The following is a 20795-nucleotide window of genomic DNA, read 5'->3' as shown; positions in this document are numbered from 1 at the left end:
CAATGTTGTATACTGAAGCAAGAAATCAATTCCTTTTAAAAACGACGAACCTTCGCGTAACTATTAAACTCACGAAATCCCACTAATGTTTCGCGGAACCCCTGTTGAAGAGCACTGATCTAAACACGTTGAATTAATGCAAAAAACAATGATTCATTGACTGGGGACTACTTGAGGGTTAAATTGCATTCTTTCAAACCACCACGTTTGAACATTAACTTCAAATAAAGAGATGCTGATGCCAGGCGTTTGGTAGATTTAGTGTAGCCAAATATAATTGCAATTTCTTAATTTTTCTTCAAGTGAATTGGAGAAATAAGATTGAGCACTTAAAAGAAAAATGTAAAGTAAACGGAAAAACCCACAAAGCGTATAAAAAACCACTCCTGCCCAAAATGGTACTTTAATGTGTGTTGTGGGCTATCCATTGAAAAACGAACACTTGGCTAGTGCACTATACCTCCATCTTTCTTGCTGGCTATGGAAAAGATGTATTCTGTTCTCAAGGGCAGCTGTATGCGGTCAAGGGTGACACGTCCACGACACGGTTGAATGGAGCACAGGGAAGACCCTTCCAGACTGGGAGCTTTCAACTTTTGAACTTCAGCGAGTAAAGCCAATCGCCTTTCGCCTGAGTAGAAATTTTCGACGACTTGGTAAAATATTGTTTTACTTTAAAGAAACTTTTGAAATTCTTTCATAGTTTATTTACTAAAGAGAACATAATTTTACGATCGTTTAGGAGGTCTATAACTCTATATCCAACACTAACTTGCGATGAGAAGTAGTTTCTCGGCCTCCAACTCAGTGATGGAGCCTTTCCCATGCTGCGCGTCATAGCAACAGTTGAGGGCGGCACTAGCTTGCTGTATGACGCGTTGCTGCTGCTGTACCTCGTCCAAGAGCTTGGCATTCTTTTCCTAAAACATATGTACGACATTTAATGGGAATGAGGAAACAAATTTTAGAAAAAAAAATTCTTGTACCGAGTGTTTTGTAGATTAGGGTCTACTTAGAAAATAGTAAATATTGGAAGATCAGCATAACACAAAAGATAAAAAGTTTTGGGTATCATATTTAATTACCTTGAGTGAGGTGATGCGTGATTTACATTTGAAGTCTTCCTTCACTTGCTCCACTTCTTCCTTTCGCACTATCTTCTTCTGTACCGATCTAGAGAAAGTAATTTAGTACAAAAAATTCACAAGATCTTTCTCAACTGACTCAAGTACATGCTAAATAATGCTACTGCGTATAAAACCAACCAATGCGAACGGAACAACTGCAGATTTTTATTTCCGTCATCTTCGCTTCAGACTTTGCGGTTGTCATAGCTTTGGTTCACGGTTGATGACCCCACAACTGATAAAAAGCTCATGTTAAACCAAGCTTGCACAATTCTACCCGTCAGAGGACGACTTATTCACATTATTATGTGGACTATGAACTGGATTGACTAAGGACCACGCAAAGGACGTATCACAGAAACTAAAAATCAATGGACAGACAGCGAAGAAAAACAATCAACAAACCTTAAAGATTTTCTTTTTTCTGATCGGTATTCGTCGATAGTGAACACAGAAGCAGGGGGTTCCGCAAGGGGCTTTTCAGCTCCCAATGACTCGGTCGAGTTCGACCTGGCGAGTGGACGAAGGCGACGACTCGCATTGCGATTAATCACGTGACGATCCTCTGCTTCGTGATACGTTTGTTTGCACTGCGTAAAGTTGATAGGTTAAAGTTCAAATGTTACAAAAGTAAGTTACGTCAACGTAATTGGTCAACGTAATTGTTCTGTTTCGTGACGTAGGTTACGTTGCCGCGTTCCCAAAGCGCCCTGTAGACAAGAGCTAGTGCTATTTTTGACAATTTTAATTAAGACTTGAAATAAAATGCAACGTATACACAAAATACACAACAAAACCGAGTGGAAGATTTCAATTAATACAAACGTTAATTAAAAAGGGAAGTTAAATCTACTATCAATTTTCCTTTTAAAAAGATAGCGTCAGCAAAAAATATAAAAACATTTTTAAATTGAGAGAGAATATTCGTCTCTTCCTGTGATAAATGGAGGAAGCTTGAGCAAAAAATTATGAAAATAATTTAAGTATAGCAATTTAAATCCCAAGCAGCATTTGCTGATTGAGTTGCAACAGAATGTTGTGTAGAAAGGAAAGTAGTGTTCTATTAGGTTGGTGATGGCAGAGAATGATCATTGATCAAGGATGAAAAAGAGAGTGAAAACAAAAGCTATGTTACGCTGGAGAAGGGCAATGCAGGAGATTGTAATGGATGGAGAAGAACGAGTGATTTGAAGTGAAACAAAGTAGTGAATAAAAGGCTTTACAATAGATGTGGACAATGGACACGTCGAGACAATCGCTGATTAATACTCACAGCAGTTAATTCTGATCGAATTTCTTGGCGACTTTTCTGCCTAGTTAACGAAGGGACGCCCAAGATAGACATCTCAGAATAAAGAACAGGCTCTTTCAAGTCGTCATCATCCTCTTCCTCGTTTTCTACTCCTTCAAACAAATCGTCGATCATTTGTTGATCTTCACTGTCTTCCTCCAAGGGATGAATATCTTCCGACATGGTGCTCCCTTCTGGAACAAGTCAAATAGCTTCTCTTTAAAAACTCGCTGTATTGGAGACTGTTGCATGTTTACACCAGCGGTTCAAAAAATTTCCTCGTGACGCCCTTTGAAAAGTTTGCTGGATTTGCGACGCACCCAGTGATAAAAATTTCAGTAATTTTCATTCGTTTGTTTGCGTCTACAACCTTCACTTGTCTCGCGGCTAAGAGAACTAGAATTGCGTGATGAATGCACATGTCAGGGAATAATTAATAATATCTGCCACTGCCAGCATTTTAGTACCACAACTGAGTTGAGATAGCAAAGAATAAAGATACGAAACGGAATCGTAGCACGACGTGCTTGGAAAATTGAAACGACGCAGTTTAAAAACCTATAGCTTCCACAATAAATTCGGCAAACCAATACTACAACATCAGACATAAACAACTACACATTTACAAACGTTCAAACTTCAAAGATATTTTTTCACGCAAACATGAATGACAAATTGACAATTCATGAAATCCATCTTTACGTGCCAATGCCGGATTTTGTAAGCATCAGGTTATATAGAAATGCATTAGAAAGTCATAAATTCGTCTCGTTGCCAAAGAAAGGGTGCTGCTTGATGCCATACATGCATCGTGTGTTGGCAGTTTTTGAAGTGGTTCGATTAGAATTATTCATTAAACATCATCTTACCTGCTGCCTGTATTATCTCTTCTTCACTTGTTCCAGTCTCATCATTGACTGTTGAGGGAAATATATAATATTAATATGGACTCACAATGAGCTGTGCCTTTATATTGTCATAGTAGTGAGTGGTTTAGTCATTCTTTGCATGTTTAACATTGTTCATAGTTGGAAATGCTGAACTGCGCAGAGTTTTGCATTTTTTTTAATTTTCCAAAAAATAATAAGTAAATATTACACACGTGTTAACTTGTAACAAAAACATTCCATTGTGTCATCGTAACTTTATGCTGTGTGAATGTCAAGACTGGCGAGCAATATTGTCATGACAACAGAACAGACTCGCTTCAAGCTGTAGAAAAATAGCTCGGATAGATCAGAATACACAAACATCAAGGTTTAATTGCAAAAGGAAGAATTCCTCCTTTGATGAGGGTAATACCACGGGCCAAACTTAGTCGTTCCGTGTAAAGTCCTATGACATCATTACATAAGAAATCACTTTACTTTGCTTGGGTAAACAACTAGTTAATAAAAAATGTTTGGCTAATACGGGAATAAGTTTTGACCAAGCATATTGTTACTCTACAAAGTAGTGGTGAGTCGACATAACTTCATATTTTTATCAGACGAAGTGGCAATAATGATGTTAAGTAAAAGCCTGCTAAAACAGCGAACAGTTTATGATGTAGAAAGACTTCCAAACTCTTGATTAGTGTATCACGAACTTTGAACTGTAATTTTGTTGGTCTCTTTCTGCACAACACTGGTAAAAAAACAACTTTGCTGTGACACTGTAAATTGCGGATACTGTTCTGAAGCCTGTTCTAATACTAACAAAACGACTGATAAAATACTTTCAAAAACCATTTGTGGGATAAAAACAACAACATCTCCTGATTTATCACTACAGACCAGCATCTCTGTCCTATTGCTATGCCGAAGCTACCCATATGGCAAAATCCGCCGAGTTTTACTGTACATTAACACCTACAGATGCTGAATTAATACAAAACAGACCATAGCATCTTTTCACAAATTGGGACTAGGTGGGCAAAGTTTCAAAAAAGGGCATTTTTAGCGCGAGAGTTATGTTAAAAAGGGCACTTTTCGCGCGTAAATGATGTGAAAAGGAGCATTTTTTTCCCGAGCGTAAAACATGTAAGCTTAAAAGTTAGATTTCTCAGGAAAATTGTGGGTGAAAAGGCATATTATAACTAGACTAAACTTTTGAGACACCTAATTGATTCCTATATTCATCCCCTCTACAATATTTTGTAAATAATCATGTAAAAAAATTTAATCTAGCAACATTTAGTTGCAGAGGTCTCTTGTACTAAAGTAAAAAGAAACAACTATGGTAATAGCCTATATGAAACACAACTGCTAAGATATTATAATGAGTTGAATCTTTGCAGAATTAGATGATTCTAAAGAGCTGGTATTTTATTTTGATAAAAATCAGGAAACAAACTTCGGTAATTCAGACATTTAGAATCTCACACAAAATTTGAGGTACCGTACTCACAACACAAATTGATAACTAATCTGCTTGGATGGAACATTAAGGATATTATAAGTAAGGTCAAAGGCAGGCTCATAAGTTCTAAATGTATGCTAAAGCTTTCCATTTAGCTCAGTGGTTCCCAAACCGGGGGTAAATTACCCCCGGGGGGTAATTTGCCTATTTTTGGGGGTAACGAGACCCGATTTGAAAACAATGAAGCAAGTGAAGGTAATGAACTTTATAATAAGCGGAGGAATTGAACAGCCGTCTTTTCAAGGAACTGTGCAAGAAGATGGGTGAAAGATACGAAGCATGACTGTAGCACACACAAGTACGATGGCTGTCTCATGGCAAGGTGATAACCCGCCTGGTCGAAATTCGTGAGGCTATCCATGTTTTTCTGATAGAAAAGAAGTCCGACTTGGATGAATATTTCCCTAACCAACAGTGGATTTTCCAGCTGTGTTACCTGACTGATATCTTTGGTGAGTTAAACAAAGACAATCTTTTAATTCAAGGCAAGAATGTAACTGTGATCGACACCAAAGTAGCCGTAGCTGCATTTATCGCGAAGGTTAAATTGAGGAACAACCGAATTGAAAGAGGCACAGTAGTGTAGTTTCAGACGCTTGACATGTACTTCGAAGGTAATGGACTTGAGCTGACAGCGGCGTTGAAGGAGGACATAGCTGACCACTTAGGCCAGCAAGCCAAGAAGATGGACATTGGCCAACTACTTTCCGAATTTGGACACGGCTAATCTCCAATGTTGCGTTGAGCCCTTCACATGTGATGACAGCCAGGTGGATGATAACGACTTTCCGGCCAAAGAAGAAATTATCACTCTCCGAATGAACGAAGCCTTGAAACTTGATTTCAAGGGGAAAGGCTTAGATTGGAACCCTTCTGGTTTGGCAGACTCCAGGACGCACCAACATTAGCGACACTGCATTAAATATCCTGACATCTTTTTCAACAACGTATCGCTGTGAACAAAGGTTTTCAACTGTCTCGGGAATGAAGACAAAGAAGCGCAATTGCCTGGATGTCGAAAGCGACACAAGAATCGCCCTCAGTACCACAAAGCTGGCGGCTGAAGTCCAGGTCCAACCTTCTCATTGAATGCTTACCGCGCATTGTTATCTTGTATTCAGTATTGTATTGCATTTTGATTGTCATAGTTAGCCCTTTGAAATACATAGCAATAAACACTTTGTTTTTGAAAATTGATATTGGGGGTAATTGGCTCACTTCAGGGCGGAGATTAGGGTAACAGCCAAAAAAAAGTTGAGAACCACTGATTAGTTGTTAATTCTTTAACTTGGATGTAATTTAAACAAAAATTAAGTCTTAAAAATTGCCCACCTAGTTTTAAACTAGGGGGGCAAAAAAAGGGCCAGGGGGGCAAAAAAAGGGCCAGGGGGGCAAGCAAAGGGACTAGGTGGGCAAGTGCCCACCTAGTTTGTATGTGAAAAGATGCTATGAAACAGACAAGTTTTTTGGCTGGCAACTTAACTACCTGATAAAAAACTGAGCTCATCTTCAGCTGTGCACACACAATCTTCAACGGAGTAAGTGCTCAAGTCACACTGCGTGGCGGAGTTTACCATGGACTCTTTTCCTGAAACGGGAGGAGCTCCTTTCATCATATTCTGTCTTAGTGTTTGCAACACATTACTTACGTATATACGTCCTGCATATTGCTGATGTACTGCTGCTGATCATAATCACATAACCGCTGTGATAAACAATACAACCTGACTTTTCAAAGGGAAAGATAACATATCAAGATAATTTGAAAAAAATAATTTCTAAACCATGCTGAAACCTAGATTATTTAAAGACGAAGCCAATTTTTTTTTAATATTCTTTTGACTTTAGAGTTATACTTTTACATAAACTGATTCAAACTGAATGATTTGACAGAAACACGTCATAGTCAATGGTCATTCACCGTTAGTGTCATTAAAACTATCCATCATGCTGTCTCCAAATGAAAGCCCAGATTCTTCTGCATCTGTATTAAGTTCAGGCGCATCTGTACAAATGCAAGATTTATAGAGTTGAGATTCTTAGCTAGCATCAGAAGCCAAACAGATACATATTTGTAGGTACACCACCTATTTTTCTTACAATTTTACAGACTTAGTTTGGCTACTAGAATTGGAGACACAGTCCCCTGTAGGGATCCTTGTGGAACACCACAAAGCTGACAGGGTATTTAAAAAGTTGCTTGCAATGGACTTTATACGGTTTTATTGAAATAAAATATACTTCAGTAGTTCAGTTGACTGGGTAGCTTCTTATTACGTTTGCAGAGTTGGAAGTAAATCACAAAATTAGTAAATTATCCCTTATTGTTATTTTATTTGTAAAGTACGCGCGGTCCCCTCAACAGTTAATTATGGTGTCTGGTTCTTTATATTACGTCGTAATAACAAAAATAAACAATTAAAAAGCAATGATTCAATGAATAAATCGCGCTGATATAAAGCGTCTTTGAACAGTTCGTCTGACTGGTATTATAACAGTACTGGTCCAGAGAAGTAATTGTAAAGCATGTAAAGACTGGAAATTACCCGATTTTGCTAAACTTGTCACGGATGCGTCATGTTCAAATACACTTGAATTTTCTTCATCGGGAGTGAATGGAGTTGTGACTGCCATACAGGAATCTTCCTCGTCGTCTGCTACTTTGGCGTCATCCTGGTGATTCTATATCAGCAATAACCCATACAGTGCATACACATCATTACTAAAAGTTCAAAACAAACAATAGAGAACTAAAAACAGAGAGAGACTGTTCACCAGGCATTTGATAATTAAAGTAATTTGCGAATAGAGAACTGTTGAACATAATTTTTAAGTAAATGGATCGTTTAAAATCAATCAAATCGTTTTGAGTGAACAAACACAAACGAACTAAATTTGCAAGAGCTAGAGGTCACATAAATTTTTTGTTTACTTTATTTTTTAGTCAGAAGTGAAAACCAACTTATTCGAGCTAGCAAATACTGAGATTGCTGCACTACCTGGGTGGCCATAGCGGTCAGTAAAAATTAAGCCTATTTTATACATACAAACTGTTTTAGTTTAGTTTCAAGCTTCTCATGCGCAAGTGCATCACTGATGAACAGGAAGAAAAAAAAAAAAAAATGAAACAATATTGGCTGCATCTTGACAAGACACTGAACATGTCTGATGATAAGACGCAAAAAATGTCACCATTTAAATTTAAATCCAGCGGCAGTCCAAACCTATCGTGGCATGAGTCTGTGGTAAGACACTGAGAAACCAGCTTTGGTCAAAACGCCTACCGTAGTTGTCAAGATGTATCACTGTAAATTCTTAATGCACTTGGTGAACACGGTTCTTTCTATTTTACACATTTTCTCTCACTGATATCTTTCATTGCGAATAATTTCGAGATCGTTTCTAATTTCTTTCTTCTCTCATATTGTCGGTAAATACCATAGCGCCTGTCGAATAGCCAGTGGCCACCGCCTGGCGTCATCGTCAATCGAGACTATACCTTCCACATCACGAGGAAGTTTGTACAGAGGGCAATCTTTGATTATGAGGACTGCCGTCTGCACCTCACCACACTCACAGGCAGCACTCTCTGTCAAGCCCCAACGCATCTTTTAATGTCATTGGACAACACTACTTCTCTTCGGAACTTGCACTTTTCTGATTATTCCACAGCGCTCTTCCAATTCAAAGCTAATTGTTTACAAGACGGCTACTGACACACTTGTATCTTCACAGTCCACGGACACATCGGCTAGGCAAAAACAACTTCTAGACAGGCGATTTCATTGAAACGTACAAAACAAGGAAATGAACTCGCAATTCAAGTCAATCGGTTAAAAACAACAATGCTGGTCCAGTCACTTTTTCACACAGATCTAATGAAAATCGTTTAAGTCAACTACAACAATATCGTTGGCTAGACTTTGACGCAATAAATCATAAATTTGACTGCTAGAAAAATATCTAACGCTGTTGTTGGTTCTACGTAGTGTCTGTCTCGTAATCAGAAAGTTGCCTGTCATTGCCAAAAGCATATTAGCGTCATGGAAATACATTTGCTCATCAATGATAACGGTTTCTTCAAGTAAACACTTAGTTGCTTATGAATGCCTCATATCACTACATCTTGCCCTTAAATCGTACTACAAATTGATGTCTTTTTAACTTTAGCGTCACGCAACTTAGTTTGCCTTCTAAGATACCGTGCGTCTTCAATTGGATGGCTAGTAGTAGCTTGCGTGAGTAATGTTCTCACTTGTGCGTGTGAAAACAATTGGCTTCGAACAGGAAAAGGTTTCATGCATTGTAGCGATTACGTCATTCCTATGGACTTCCGCGCACGACATTTGAAATGTGGAATTATGATAAACATAGAAGTTCCTTTCCATTCACGAAGTTGGAATGGCTTTGTTAAACGAAATGCCTGCCCATCAAAGTAGGAAGATGTTGAGTTTTCACTGAGCACTAGAGTTGAAATTTTCGACCATAAATCACAAAAATCAGGTCTTGAAAACGCGATAAACTTTTTAGATTCGTCTTTTGGAAAACTCTTCCCTTTTTTAGGCGAATGTGGACACAAGTGTAGATCACAAAACAGAATTAATTAATCACCGACTGCTCCTGTCCAATTAATGATTCAATGAGAATTAAAAATACTTTCTGTGAGTTCGGTTTCGGAGAACGTAACAGGCAAAGGTAAAATAAATGGCAGAGAAGTGACAGAGAAACTGCAAAAATTTGGAAAAGTGCAATTTTTGTGAACAAAATCAACGACAAAATAAGTGAAACTTGAAGGAGGCAGCTAGATGACTTATTGTCCGGTGCTGTTATGACGTGGACACGAAAGACGTGTCATAAAGGAACGGTTGCCTTGCGAGATTTCTATTCTTATTCTCGATGACTGTTATCATAACTTATAATGATATAGCTGTAGTAAGATTAAGTCAGTGTATAAAAATAACCTCCAGTGAATTGCAGACGCTAGAGATATTGTATGTATGAACAGATATGTACCTCATCATCTGCAAGGCTGTCCTTTCTCAGACGGTTCAATTCATCCCGCCGATCGACCAAAGCCTTTCCCGTTCCAGCGTTTTGTTCTGCTTTACAACCGTGCTTCTAGAAAAGTTAAATAACTGAGCTATATTGGGGAATTCGACTTTATACATTATGCAATGTAGAGAGAAGAGCTTCAAATAGATGGAAAGTGTCATGAATACACAGTAACACATATCGAAAGTAAGAGCCATGTGGTGGTTCTGCTCAAAGAACCAAGGTTGAATATTCGCGCTTCCCTGATAAATAAAGTTTGAAGACGCGATTTTAGTCATAGACGAGAAATCATGTTATACGGTTCACTATAGTTTTAGCCGAAAGCGGAGAGTTTATTTAACAAACAAATACATTTTTATACTTTAAAAACTTTTAATAACTCAACGCTTTCAATCTGGCTTACCCAATTATAAAGACACTTTCCAACTAAAAAACACAAATTTAAGCTAAGGAACTGCTATCAACTATCAAAGCGGATAGTATTAATTCCAGCAATACATGACATTGAAAAGCATTAAATTTTCAATTCATAAAACACGCACTTGTAGCTCAATGAGCCGCTGCTGCAAGCTCTTGGTTGTCGGGGTAACTTGATGGCCAACCACCTCGTCTGTGTCTTTGCTGCAGGAAGAGACAGATATTCTCTCCGCGGCTAGTTTAGTCTTGATGTTGCTCCTGGAGGAGGAATTATTTTTTCTTATTTCAACTTGGTAGCTAAAACTTGTATGTTCACAAGCAGCTTAAATGTTCAATTGTTCATTATAATAGCCAAGAAATGGTGCCATCACCGGTCACCAACTTGTAAAAGGTTTCAAAGAAAAACGTAAAAGTAATGTTCTACTGTGCTTGACACCCGGAAGACGAGACAAAACAGTTATATAAGTTTTAATTTTTCATGAAAGTCACTTTTAATTTCAGTTTCTCAAAGAGGCTGTTTCAATATCATACATGATCCCAATTTCCAACCATGACGTTTGTCACTCACTTATACACGAGTATTATGCCTTTATGCAATGTGGCAGTTTAGATTCCACCCCAAGAACTGGAATATAATATTTCAACAATTTTTCACAGGCACGAAACTTATCGCACTACAGTACTTGTAGATAAACTCCGACGGTGAAAATAGAGAGTTAATCAGCCAGCAAAAAAAGAGCTGGTTTGCTGGCTAGGAAGTTTCCTACTTGCTTGGAATCACAGTCCATGCTTGAAATCAACTTTATTTGCTTTAAAATTAGATCATTGCATTGACAAGGGCGTTGATTAGGACTCACTTGACCGGTGTGCTGTTCGGATTAGATGCGATCGGCTTCCTATCTTTGTTGGCAAACTGGTTCAACGTCTCAATTGACAAGGAAACTCTTTGGGAGACATTTTTCGTCGTTCGAATACCATCACTGGACGTCGACTTTACAGCATCAGTCGTTTGCTGAACAAACTAATTCAATTTGAATTTCTCAAGAAAACGGCGAAAGAGCCTTGGTGTTGAGATAAGACGTAATATGATATCATACTGTATCATCACCATTTATTAAATTTTCATTGCAGTTTTTCACCTACTGCGTCAGTGTGTCATATCATTCTATTTTTCATCAGTAACGTGCCCAGAATAAAGATACAATATGCAATCGCGGCAATGAACAGATGAAAGTGGCAAAAATTAGGTTTAAGTGTTGGTAGCAGCATTCAGCAAGGCAGCTTCATGTACGAAACTAACGTCGACGCAAAATTCAAATGCGATACAACAAATTTGAAACTTGTTAGCCGTGTTAACATTACCTCTTTTTCTATTTCAAGAAAAGGTCCATGGCCTATCTCCTTATATCAAATAGCAACGTGCAGCTAAGCTACAATGGTCATTTACTGTTGATATTTTAATTGAAATAAAATAAATATATGGTGAGGGAAAGCAGAGAACATCGATTGGGTTTTGTGGCCGTGCTAACTACAGACATATAGCCTACTACATGATTTACTATTCAGGCACGTTTTAAACCTTTCAAGGTTTTGCCACCTTTTCCCGTTCGTTAACGTGCTGGTATATCGACTTTTGTAGTTAGTAGCATCTTTTTCGTCCCGGACGCGTTAATGACGAAAAATAAAATGATTGGTGCCGCCATCCGTTACCTCACCAACATTGACTCTTTTTACATTGTTGTCTCAAGAAGAGCAACTTTTTATTTGACTGAGCAAGTCATCAACTTACAGCAGAAGATCCAATCTGAGCTTGGTACGTCTTACTCATTGGAGTAGTGCGGCCGGTTCCGGATGGTGGCTTGCTTTGGATGGTGGACTTTTCAGGAGTTTGCCTGTTGAAAAAGTAATTGAAGAGATAGGTCTTCACCTATACAAAGGAGATCTCAAAAGCTAGGAAACGCTAAAATAAATAAAAAGATTCTCGTATTTGTCTAGTGATGGACTTGCTATTTCAAACTACGTGGCAAGATTTTCAATATGTTCTTATTCAGAAGCCATTAAACTTTTTCTACGCCCATCAAAAAGCAACCTAACATGGTAAAACTATTTACGACGTGATGCATATGAAAAATTGAGGTAGGTATAGTATAGATCCGCAATTCCTGAATTTATTTTTTTATTGAATTTTTTTTTGGCGTTCAGCCTTCAAATTTGGTGGGATATACGTGGTCTCATCGTGGTGTATGCAATAATATATGCATCACATATAACTTAGAAAATTGCGTATAGTAATTGAATAAGTTCAAATCCTAAACACTGATTACTTTGGAATGATGGGATGATTGAGATCATCTTCGCGACTGCTGATCTCTTTGGCAAAAGCAGCGAGACGAGCTTTTCTTTCAATGTCGATCTTGCGATTTAGAGTGCCTCCAACCACAGGGGACTTCTGGTCGTTGCGAACTGGAGATGGAATATCGCTGAAGTCGATCTCTTCTCCCTGGTCTGGAAGATAACATGCAAAATGGAGTTAACCAATATTGATGTTTAAGAAGCTATCTCCGTTTATTTTTTTATCTCAGTCTATGGGTAAACATGAGCAAAACTGTTTTAAAAAAAAGAAACTTAAACAGCCATGTTGTTGTTGTACCCAGTTCCAGGCGTAGGACAGGTGGTTGAAGATTTAGACTAAGTGGACAGGAAGCCAATCTTCGTGTCCATCACTCACCACTCGGCTACGCAGCCGACAAACAGTCACGAACGTATCAGTATACCGTAGAGCAGCGTTTCTTAACCTTTTCTGACTCTAGCACCCCTGTAAACAGGCCTCAACAGTCTAGCACCCCCTAACTATCGTTGGCATACGACTAGGCTACTACAGTGCCGACCAAAAGTTTAGTAGAGGCCGAAATTTTGACATGCCTTTAGATCGCTGGCGATATATTTTGTAATGAAGTCTCTTGTTGTTTAACAAACTATGCAGTTGTTTTAACCAAGTTGATTCAGGATTTGGTTTTACTATTTGGCTTTCATTCACCAACAAAAATTCAATTATAAGTTTATAACCATATGTAAGCGAATCAACTCTCTTAAAACAACAGCACAGTTAGTTAGGCGACAAAAAATACAAAATATACCGCCAGTGATCAAGAAGCATGTCTAAATTTCGGCGCCGCCATTAAACTTTGGTCTGCATTATTGAAAGGAAAGCGATGTACAAATTGATCATTTTGTTTATTCTTCAAAACTACTGTCGTCATTGGTGATAAAAGAAATAGGAAAACCCGAAAATAGTGAAAGAACATGGAAAAACTTAAGCATACTTAAGTTACTCAGCTGGGTAACTAGTTACACATGTATCAATGTGATTTCTGTTGTTGCTTATGTGTGACCAATTGCTCTATTCGAGGCTCAGTGTTGGTCAAAGCCGCACTCTCATATCGTGGAGCAACCCATGTTGAAGGCGGTTCCTGTCCATTATTTTGATTTGGAGTATGGTGGAGAACGCCTTTTCACACAGTTAGATAGTCAGAAATGGAAAGATCGATTCCAATGCTGCTCGTGCCAATGCAGGATATGCTGTCAACTGATCACACTAGAAATCAGCAAGCGGAAGGACGAAATTTTGTCCGACAACTCTGATTCACCTGCATGTCAATCAGCTCCTCCTTTAGTCTGTTATCATCACTCATGTCTGCCAAGAAGGGCTGCTGTATCCACTCTGGATATGAGTGATTTGTGGGAACGTATTTTGCCATGGTGGCTGCTAGAAGCGAACAGTAATATTACAACAAAGCACCCACCAGGTAAGTTCGCACAAACTACTCAGGATCAATTTGCATACTTGACTGGGAGATGACTACAATAACAACAAACCATGTAGGCTACTTCGAAAGAGCAATCATTGATATGGCACCTGCCGATGCTGGCAGAAAGACGAAACAATGCAGAAAAGTAAAATGGAATTTTTTGCTATTATACTGCATGCATTTAGCACCCCCTACAGTCTACTCCAGCACCCCCAAGGGGTGCTAGCACCCCCGGTTAAGAAACGCTGCCGTAGAGTAACATTCAAATCTGTTCTAAGTTATACTTCTATTGTCCCATGCAGGTGTGCAGGACCGAATTTACTAGAATTTGAAGGTAGAAATGACCACAATCAATAGGTGCTTGCCAAATCGTCAACACAGTATAGTCTCCAACATATGATGTTTCTATCAAATATTATCCCACTATGCATTAGGGTGATTCAAAAAAAACAATTTTTTTTTTTCATCATTCTCACCCCTTAGATATGTGATGCATCATGCAAAAACATGTATTCCAAAAGATTTTTGAAATCAGACATCATTTAGAGGTGGCACAGCCCATGTAAAATTTTCATAGTTTTCCTATATGCGTTACACTACCAATCTACCATCGTTTTGACCAGAACCACAGAAATTCTTGGTCAAGATGCTACTGTAGAATATATCAAAAACTGGGTAAATATTACAAGCACATGGCAGTAATTTCGTAAACCAGAAGAAAGAGTGCCTGAAAAAGTCATCACCTGGTCTTGCAGCTGCGTTAGATCGCACAGGGGTCACTGACACGAGAGCTGTGTAATATATCAGCAGAAACAGTGGCGGGGGTGGGTGGAGACCCTGCTCAATTCAGGCTAAGTTCTTCTACCATAAGACACCATTGACAAAAGTATCGACTAAACATTAATTATGAATGAAATAAAAGATCAGTTCCATTCTAAAATCCTAATGAGCCATTAAAAGTGCATTGGGATGGCAAGCTCCTCGAAGATCTGGTAGGCAAGCAGCATGTGGACCATTTACCAATACCAGTTTCCGGTCACAGCATTTCCAAGCTTCTCTGGGTACCGAAACTTGCTTCAGGAACTGGAGACATAATGGCAACTGCTGTTTTTAATGCACTTGAAGAATGGGAAGTTAGTGCGAAAGTGAGGGCCATGTGCTTTGACACCACTGCCTCAAACACCGGCCAACACGCTGGTGCATGCACTCTTGGAGCAAAAACTTAGGAAAAGTTGCTTCACTTTGCTTGCAGATATCACATTATGGAACTTATTTTGAAAAGCACATTTGAAACAAAATTTGATATGTCCTCTGCTCCAGGCATCAGCCTCTTCAAGCGGTTTCACGAAAAATGGAACTTTATTGATCAATCCAATTACCAGCCAGGCCCAACTGATGCACATGTCAATAACTTCATCTAGCCAGTTTGTGCAGATCTGTTGACATTTGCAAATGAACAATTGTCTGTAAGACACCCACGAGATTATTACCGAGACCTGCTGGAATTGCTTATAACTTTTTTAGGAGAACAACCTCACAATGGGGTTGCCTTCCGCTGTCCAGGTGCATTCCACCACACTCGATGGATGTCCAAGCCCAAGGTATTGTACTGTTAATAGATTTGGCTTTTTCGCAGCCAATTTAAGCTGACTCTTTGCTTCATTAGTATATGTGAAAGCATGGATTACTTGCATTTTGCCAAGTGAAGCTCCACGACAAGATCTTAATTTAATGAAATAGCTCTTAGTCTTAGGGTATAAACATATCTGCTCAGGTCTTTCAAAAGCTACTTCAAACAAACTTTCACACCACATATGGTACGGTACGTGTCAGAAGAATTAGTAGCTCTGGCTTTTTTTAATACCTCGGTGAGCTTGGAAACTAAGAGGAAAATGATGAGCTCTCTCAGAATGCAACAAAACCTGGAGGGCAAAAACAACCTCCGTCCAGAATTGCTGAAAAAGAGCTGCAGGACTTTATGTCAAAAGACACTATGGAATTTTCCCATAAGCCAGACATTTCACATGAGCTCCTTTCATTAGATCCGATTACTTGGGATGACAGAGATGATTATGCCAAAGCTAAAACACAGGTGTTGGCTCTAAAAGTGGCTAACGATCATGTCGAACGAGGTGTGGCCCTGGTACAGCGATTTAACAAGCTGCTTTCGGAGACTGAAGAGCAATTTCAGTTTCTTCTTCAAGAGGTGACTGAGCAACAAAAAAATTTCCAGACAGTGTAAGAATACCGTTGTGAGCCAGATTGAAAACCAATAATGTGCATTAACTTTGTGATAACGCTGAACACATATCTACATTACAAAATAACATTTCTGCATTCATTGAATCTTTGTAAATATTTGATGATTTTTTAAGACAGTGTTTTTGATATTTATCAAGTATTGTTGATCCAACAAAAACGCGAATTTTTTGTTGTTTGTTTTGTGTGTGTTAATTTGTCAGGTTGTATTCTAGCTTTGATAGCTTTTTTTAGCATGTATTTGTGTTTTAGGTGTTGTTCTTCCTTTGTGGAATAATGTGAATCAGTAAATCTACCATTTCAATGACATAATAATAATTATGTTATTTTTTAATAAATTTCATCCAATTTGCAAAAATTGAAACTGGATGTGCCACCACTAATCCTTTAGGTGGGACAAATTTTTTTTTATGTTTCATATTATTGCTTTACTCATCACACTTTTAGGGGGTGAGAGTTAAATATTTCAAAAAAAATTTTTTTTTCATCGATTTTGAATCACCCTACTATGCATGCAATGATGTTTAATTGTATCACAGTATATATTTTTCAAGCTGTCATATCATTGCATATTCTTCCACGTAGCGCATGTGGTATGTAAAAAAAGATGAATAAAATCGTATATAACAAAGCTAACATTTTATGCAGGCGCCATGTTTGGTGAAGGTGTTTAAGACACCACGAAATTGCCAACGTTCAGAAGTAAACTTTCTATCAAGGAAATTTTAAGGACAATAAGTTGATAACAATGCAGCTCAGTATTGGATAGATTTTTACAGTATTTCAATATTTATTTTTATTTAAAAGATGAGGGAAATAGAAATAAATGTTGTCAGCAATTTCTTTCACACCTGCGGCTTCCCATTGTTTCCTTTGGTTTAAAAGCTTCTGCATTCGCTCACTGACAGATTTTTCTCCTGAACAAAATTGAACTATGAGTTATCGAGCATGCTTGCTGCAAGATCACCATTTAACACTAAACAAGAATAGTAAACCAAAAGCAGAAGGCGATAAAAAGAATAACTGAAAAGCAAGAACAAGATTTTTATGTATTTTAATCAATAAAATAATTATTATACCTATTTAAAAGCAGTATCCTATGCTCGACTGATTATAAAATTAATTAATTTCACCAATTTTAACAGCATAAAATGCCATTCTACACAGTGTGATCTTACTATATTTGTTTTCGATTCACCACAAACTTGAAATGGTAAAGCGGCATCAAAAAGCTCAGGAGCTAGACCTACAGTCTGATAAAAAAAAGCTCGAAGCTGCAGCCAGGTCATATTTTATTTATATGATATATCATATGCTTTAAAGCAATGTTTTAAACGTATATTAATTGTGATGAACACTTGCCTACAGCTTTTGTTTCCACAGCCTCAGGTTTCATTGAATCTCCGTCAATAACACCAGGATCCATTCGTGTCCTCTTGCTAGGTGATTCTGAAACAGCTATAAAGTGAAAATTAGCAGGCTAACGTCTGCAGCATGTAGTAGAACAATAGATCATTTCATAAATAGAAGTAGTGAAATACAATGCGAACAAGAATACAGTAGTCCTCGCCAATTAAGCCCACTTCGGGACAGGACGATTTTAGCTTATTAAGCGGGGGACGATTCTCTGCCACTCCTATACATTCAGTAATTCTGAACCGAACTAAATTGGACTTAATAAGCAACATAATGGAGCTGCCAACACATGAAGATACATGCAATTATCATGTGAAGAAGATACAATAATGATGTCGCATGCATATTCCAGTATTTCACTGAACTGTATTGATGTGTAGGGTGACAGACGTACAGTAGTTACATGTAAGCAAAATTACTCAAACAGGTTACCATTTTCAGAATTTTCAATGTTGTCATTGGTCTTTAATGTAGAGTGCACAATTGCAGCAGTATCAATGTTTTCCTGAGTTTCAAGCGGACGACGTTTCCGACCTTGAAATAAATGTTCTTGCATCTTTTGCTGAAGAGCTTCATTTCTTGCACGAGTCCGATCTAGAAGTTTCTGTGAAACATGGCAAAGTATACATAAAAGTTCGAGCTTGAGTACCATGCGATTAAAAAAAAAAATTGCAAAGTTTTTGATTGGATGGAACAAATTTGATGAAAACAGCAAAAGTACCTGAGTAAAATCATCAGCCGCCGAACTCATACTTTTGAATACTTTAATAAGAATGCTAAATTACACAGCTTTAAAATTAAAATAAGCCTGCTATTCAAAAACAAACTATGATTAATCTAAACAAAAAATAAATTGAGCCAAAATGTAGATGCTAAACTCATGTTCAGCGAATGTTTCAAAAAATATACTGTCGTCATCTTCAGAGCTATAAATGTAAGCAATCCCTGTGGTACCGCTTAGTTTCAAATGGAATTGTGGCTGACGTTACAAGGACTAGCCTAATCAAGAAGCTACTATGAGTGAAAAAACGTAATGCAAGTAACGTTTTTTATGAAACTATACATAGAACTAGAAGTCAAATAGCCTACAATTGAAACTGCGACTGGGAGTTTTCAAACATGATTCCTAATCAATCTTGATGCATAAAAAAGCAAATTACGAAAGATTGCAACTGCGTAATAATAAGTGAACACGAAAAGCACTTTTAACAAACGACATTGGAGCGTATTTATCTAGATCAGTGGTTCCCAAACTTTTTCAGCTTGTGGCACACTAAAATACTTATAAAACATTTGCGGCACACTTACGTACATTTTGAAGCTATTTTTTGGAAGTTAGAATGAAAACCGACTTCCTGACGTTTTTTATATCAAACACTTTATTTCAATAAATTTGTTGAAAAAACTTTTATTTCCATGCGCACAATACACATGGCTATTATCTGGTAAAATATTTTGGCTCTGTGATTTTCATAGCTCTCGTTATTAGCGATTAATTAGCACAGGGGTAAAATTGCTCTTGACGTACTTTCCACTTGCGAAAACAGCTCGTACTAAGACAAGGTTAAGTCGCGGGTCTGCTACTATTCGGTGAGTCCAATTCGGAGAGTTCCCTATTCGGAGACAGCCTTTTTCGGAGAGTTCCCTATTCGGAGATTTTTTGAAATTTTTTTTGAAAATTATTGGGAACCGTAGCCTAGTTATCATTGCCGCTTTTACATCGTTTTAACGTCGCTAAACGTTCAAATCGTGCAGAAAAAATAGAAATAAAATGTTTGAACAATTAAATTAAAATTCGTCATGTCAGTTCAGTTGAATTGTTTTTATTTGTGACCATCATATCAAAAACAATACACGTCAACATAGCAAAGGTAGAAGCGACAAAACGCGAACGTTAAAACGTGCTTGTGACCGAAGTAAGTGATTGAGTTGAAAGAAATTTGGCACGGCCGCAACACCTTCAGAAAAATTTAAGATATAAAGGGAAAATAGAAAAAAGAAGATGTTACAAAATAAATAAATCATGGATTACCAGTAGTTTGGATCAACAAATGTGTGGCCTACAGCTTGGATTGAAAGGAAATTATCGAGTACCGTAGCCTAGTTATACCGACCAGCAAAAATTTGTTCCAAGAACCCAGTTAGTCTAACAGTTTATTTTTACATTGTAGTAACAGATAACCAAATGTGTGGCCTATCGTTTTAACGTCGCTAAACGTTGAAATCCGACGAATTTTCATTTCATCGTTTTAACATTTTATTTTTATTTTTTCTGCACGATTTGAACGTTTAGCGACGTTAGAAGGATGTAAAAGCGGCAATGATAACTACATTAACTAGGCTACGGTACCAACGACTTTTCATTTAATTGTTCAAACATTTTATTTCTATTTTTTCTGCACGATTTGAACGTTTAGCGACGTTAATACGATGTAAAAGCGGCAATGATAACTAGGCTACGGTACCAACGACTTTTCATTTAATTTTTCAAACATTTTATTTCTATTTTTTTCTGCACGATTTGAACGTTTAGCGACGTTAAAACGATGTAAAAGCGGCAATGATAATTAGGCTACGGTACCAACGACTTTTCATTTGATTGTTCAAATATTTTATTTTTTTCTGCACGATTTGAACGTTTAGCGACGTTAAAACGATGTTAAAGCGGCAATGATAATTAGGCTACGGTACCGACAAATTTTCATTTAATTGTTCAAACATTTTATTTCTATTTTTTTCTGCACGATTTGAACGTTTAGCGACGTTAAAACGATGTAAAAGCGGCAATGATAATTAGGCTACGGTACCCGACGAATTTTCATTTAATTGTTCAAACATTTTATTTCTATTGTTTTCTGCACGATTTGAACGTTTAGCGACGTAAAAACAATGTAAAAGCGGCAATGATAATTAGGCTACGGTACCAACGAGTTTTCATTTAATTGTTCAAACATTTTATTTCTATTGTTTTCTGCACGATTTGAACGTTTAGCGACGTTAAAACGATGTAAAAGCGGCAATGAT

General features: G+C 37.7%; 1 protein-coding gene across 5 annotated transcripts in view; it reads right to left on the bottom strand.

The window, feature by feature from the left end:
• The window catches only part of LOC145787312 (anillin-like), a 44171-nt gene extending 25561 nt beyond the window's left edge, over positions 1 to 18610 (bottom strand). For 2 of the 5 annotated variants that reach the window (XM_082599031.1, XM_082599035.1), the window contains exons 1-18: positions 18493 to 18610; positions 18204 to 18375; positions 17718 to 17813; positions 17207 to 17272; positions 12612 to 12792; positions 12077 to 12179; positions 11145 to 11308; positions 10413 to 10545; positions 9832 to 9936; positions 7365 to 7500; positions 6740 to 6823; positions 6305 to 6406; positions 3288 to 3335; positions 2401 to 2612; positions 1533 to 1717; positions 1086 to 1173; positions 773 to 920; positions 461 to 631 (exon numbers count right to left, since the gene is read on the bottom strand). In XM_082599031.1, the coding sequence (XP_082455157.1) occupies positions 461 to 631; positions 773 to 920; positions 1086 to 1173; positions 1533 to 1717; positions 2401 to 2612; positions 3288 to 3335; positions 6305 to 6406; positions 6740 to 6823; positions 7365 to 7500; positions 9832 to 9936; positions 10413 to 10545; positions 11145 to 11308; positions 12077 to 12179; positions 12612 to 12792; positions 17207 to 17272; positions 17718 to 17813; positions 18204 to 18375; positions 18493 to 18522 (2224 nt within the window). In that variant the 5' untranslated portion in view covers positions 18523 to 18610. The remainder of the gene's footprint in view (positions 1 to 460; positions 632 to 772; positions 921 to 1085; positions 1174 to 1532; positions 1718 to 2400; positions 2613 to 3287; positions 3336 to 6304; positions 6407 to 6739; positions 6824 to 7364; positions 7501 to 9831; positions 9937 to 10412; positions 10546 to 11144; positions 11309 to 12076; positions 12180 to 12611; positions 12793 to 17206; positions 17273 to 17717; positions 17814 to 18203; positions 18376 to 18492) is intronic. The other 3 variants (XM_082599033.1, XM_082599034.1, XM_082599036.1) reach the window with 3 other exon arrangements.
• Between the last annotated feature and the right edge of the window lie 2185 nt (positions 18611 to 20795).

Source organism: Aplidium turbinatum, chromosome 18 (assembly GCF_918807975.1).
Source record: "Aplidium turbinatum chromosome 18, kaAplTurb1.1, whole genome shotgun sequence".
NCBI classification, from domain to species: Eukaryota; Metazoa; Chordata; class Ascidiacea; order Aplousobranchia; family Polyclinidae; genus Aplidium; species Aplidium turbinatum.
This window is presented reverse-complemented; position numbering and strand designations above follow the sequence as displayed.